The sequence below is a fragment of the Austrofundulus limnaeus genome, unplaced genomic scaffold (assembly GCF_001266775.1).
Source record: "Austrofundulus limnaeus strain Quisiro unplaced genomic scaffold, Austrofundulus_limnaeus-1.0 Scaffold134, whole genome shotgun sequence".
NCBI classification, from domain to species: Eukaryota; Metazoa; Chordata; class Actinopteri; order Cyprinodontiformes; family Rivulidae; genus Austrofundulus; species Austrofundulus limnaeus.
In genome coordinates this window covers 984,266-985,577 of record NW_013952536.1, presented here as the reverse complement: position 1 = coordinate 985,577, position 1,312 = coordinate 984,266, and the positions used below count along the sequence as shown (strand labels likewise).

The 1,312-nt window shown below is 38.9% G+C and overlaps 1 protein-coding gene across 1 annotated transcript in view; it reads left to right on the top strand.

Moving 5' to 3' along the window:
• The window catches only part of si:dkey-178k16.1 (band 4.1-like protein 1), a 49,056-nt gene that overhangs the window by 20,549 nt on the left and 27,195 nt on the right, over nt 1-1,312 (top strand). Inside the window, exon 3 of the mRNA XM_014015798.1 lies at nt 787-936. Within this exon, the coding sequence (XP_013871252.1) occupies nt 787-936 (150 nt within the window). The remainder of the gene's footprint in view (nt 1-786; nt 937-1,312) is intronic.

Below are 1,312 nucleotides of genomic sequence, written 5' to 3'. Positions count from 1 at the left end.
TATATATATATTACCAAGAAAAATACATTTCCCCTGTAGTTTTTACACAAAACTATAACTTACCTATTTCATATTTTTTTTCAGCTGTACAGTCCACAAAATTAGCATTATCTTCTTGTGGAAAAACTACCATGAAAGTATAATTTTGAGTATATGCATATTTTTCTAGTTTTTCCCATAAGAAGAAAAGTCAAATTCACAAGCAAACAGATCAGTGCACCTGTGCAAATGCTTGAATCTTGATGTGCTTGCATACATGTCAAATTGTATGGAATGTCTATAATTTACATGGATTCCCCCCTCATTTTACAGGTATATGAACAGATAGAGCAATCTCATGGAATTTTTCAAGTTTTACAGAATCTTTTCAAAAACTCAATTTTGAATTTTTTAAACAGGTCAGACCTGTAGGTTGTTAAAAAACAATAAATAACATCAAATAACTATCTTCCAACCCACTCTGCTGCTAGAAATATGTTCTCTTGTTCTCATTTCCTCCTGCTTTGCGCTCCAGGTGCTGTCATCTCCACGGCTGACAGTCCGCCTGCACACACCTTGCACGCATGTGATTTATACAATTTTTTTTTAATTTTTGAGGCTCATTATACAGGTAAATGTCCGAAGGGGTTGACATGTATGCCATTGTGAGGCTTATTTCTCTCCATCGTCTGCATATAAAAAGGGTGTAAAGTTGTCACAGTGCTGTTTGTTATTACCGTGTGAACATGGACCACAGAAAGCTAAGAACAGCTGCTCCCTAACTTGACTAATGCGTCTTTCTTTCAGGTTCCTGAGGACCAAGGCGATATGGATGATAGCTCTGAGAAGACACCAAGCAAAGCCTCCAGGTCGCCACAGAAAAGCACCAAACGGCTTAAGACCGTGCCCATCAAAGTTACTCTACTTGATGGCTCGGATTACGAGGCTGCAGTTGAGGTTTGGCGGCCTTCTTATTTTAAATCAATAAACAGAGAAAGACGGCTTATCTGTATTTGTGCTTTAAAAGTGGCTACAAAGTGGATCCTATCTTTTTTTAGTCTTTTCTACCCAACAAAGTTTCCTTTAGATGTGGAACTCTGTCCCAGCAGGTCGAGCACTCTGACAATCATATCAGTTCAGCATCTAACAACATTTGGCTCGCCTGTGAAGCAGGATTTGGGGCTTTGTGAGATAACTTTAGCAGATTTAAGTCACCCAGGTTTTACAGCGTCACACTACTGTTCACTTATTATCGAGGTGCATCATCATGGTGACCCACACAACTAGCCTTGAGTCAAATAAAAGATTGTGTGTAAAGCACGACGAATGGACC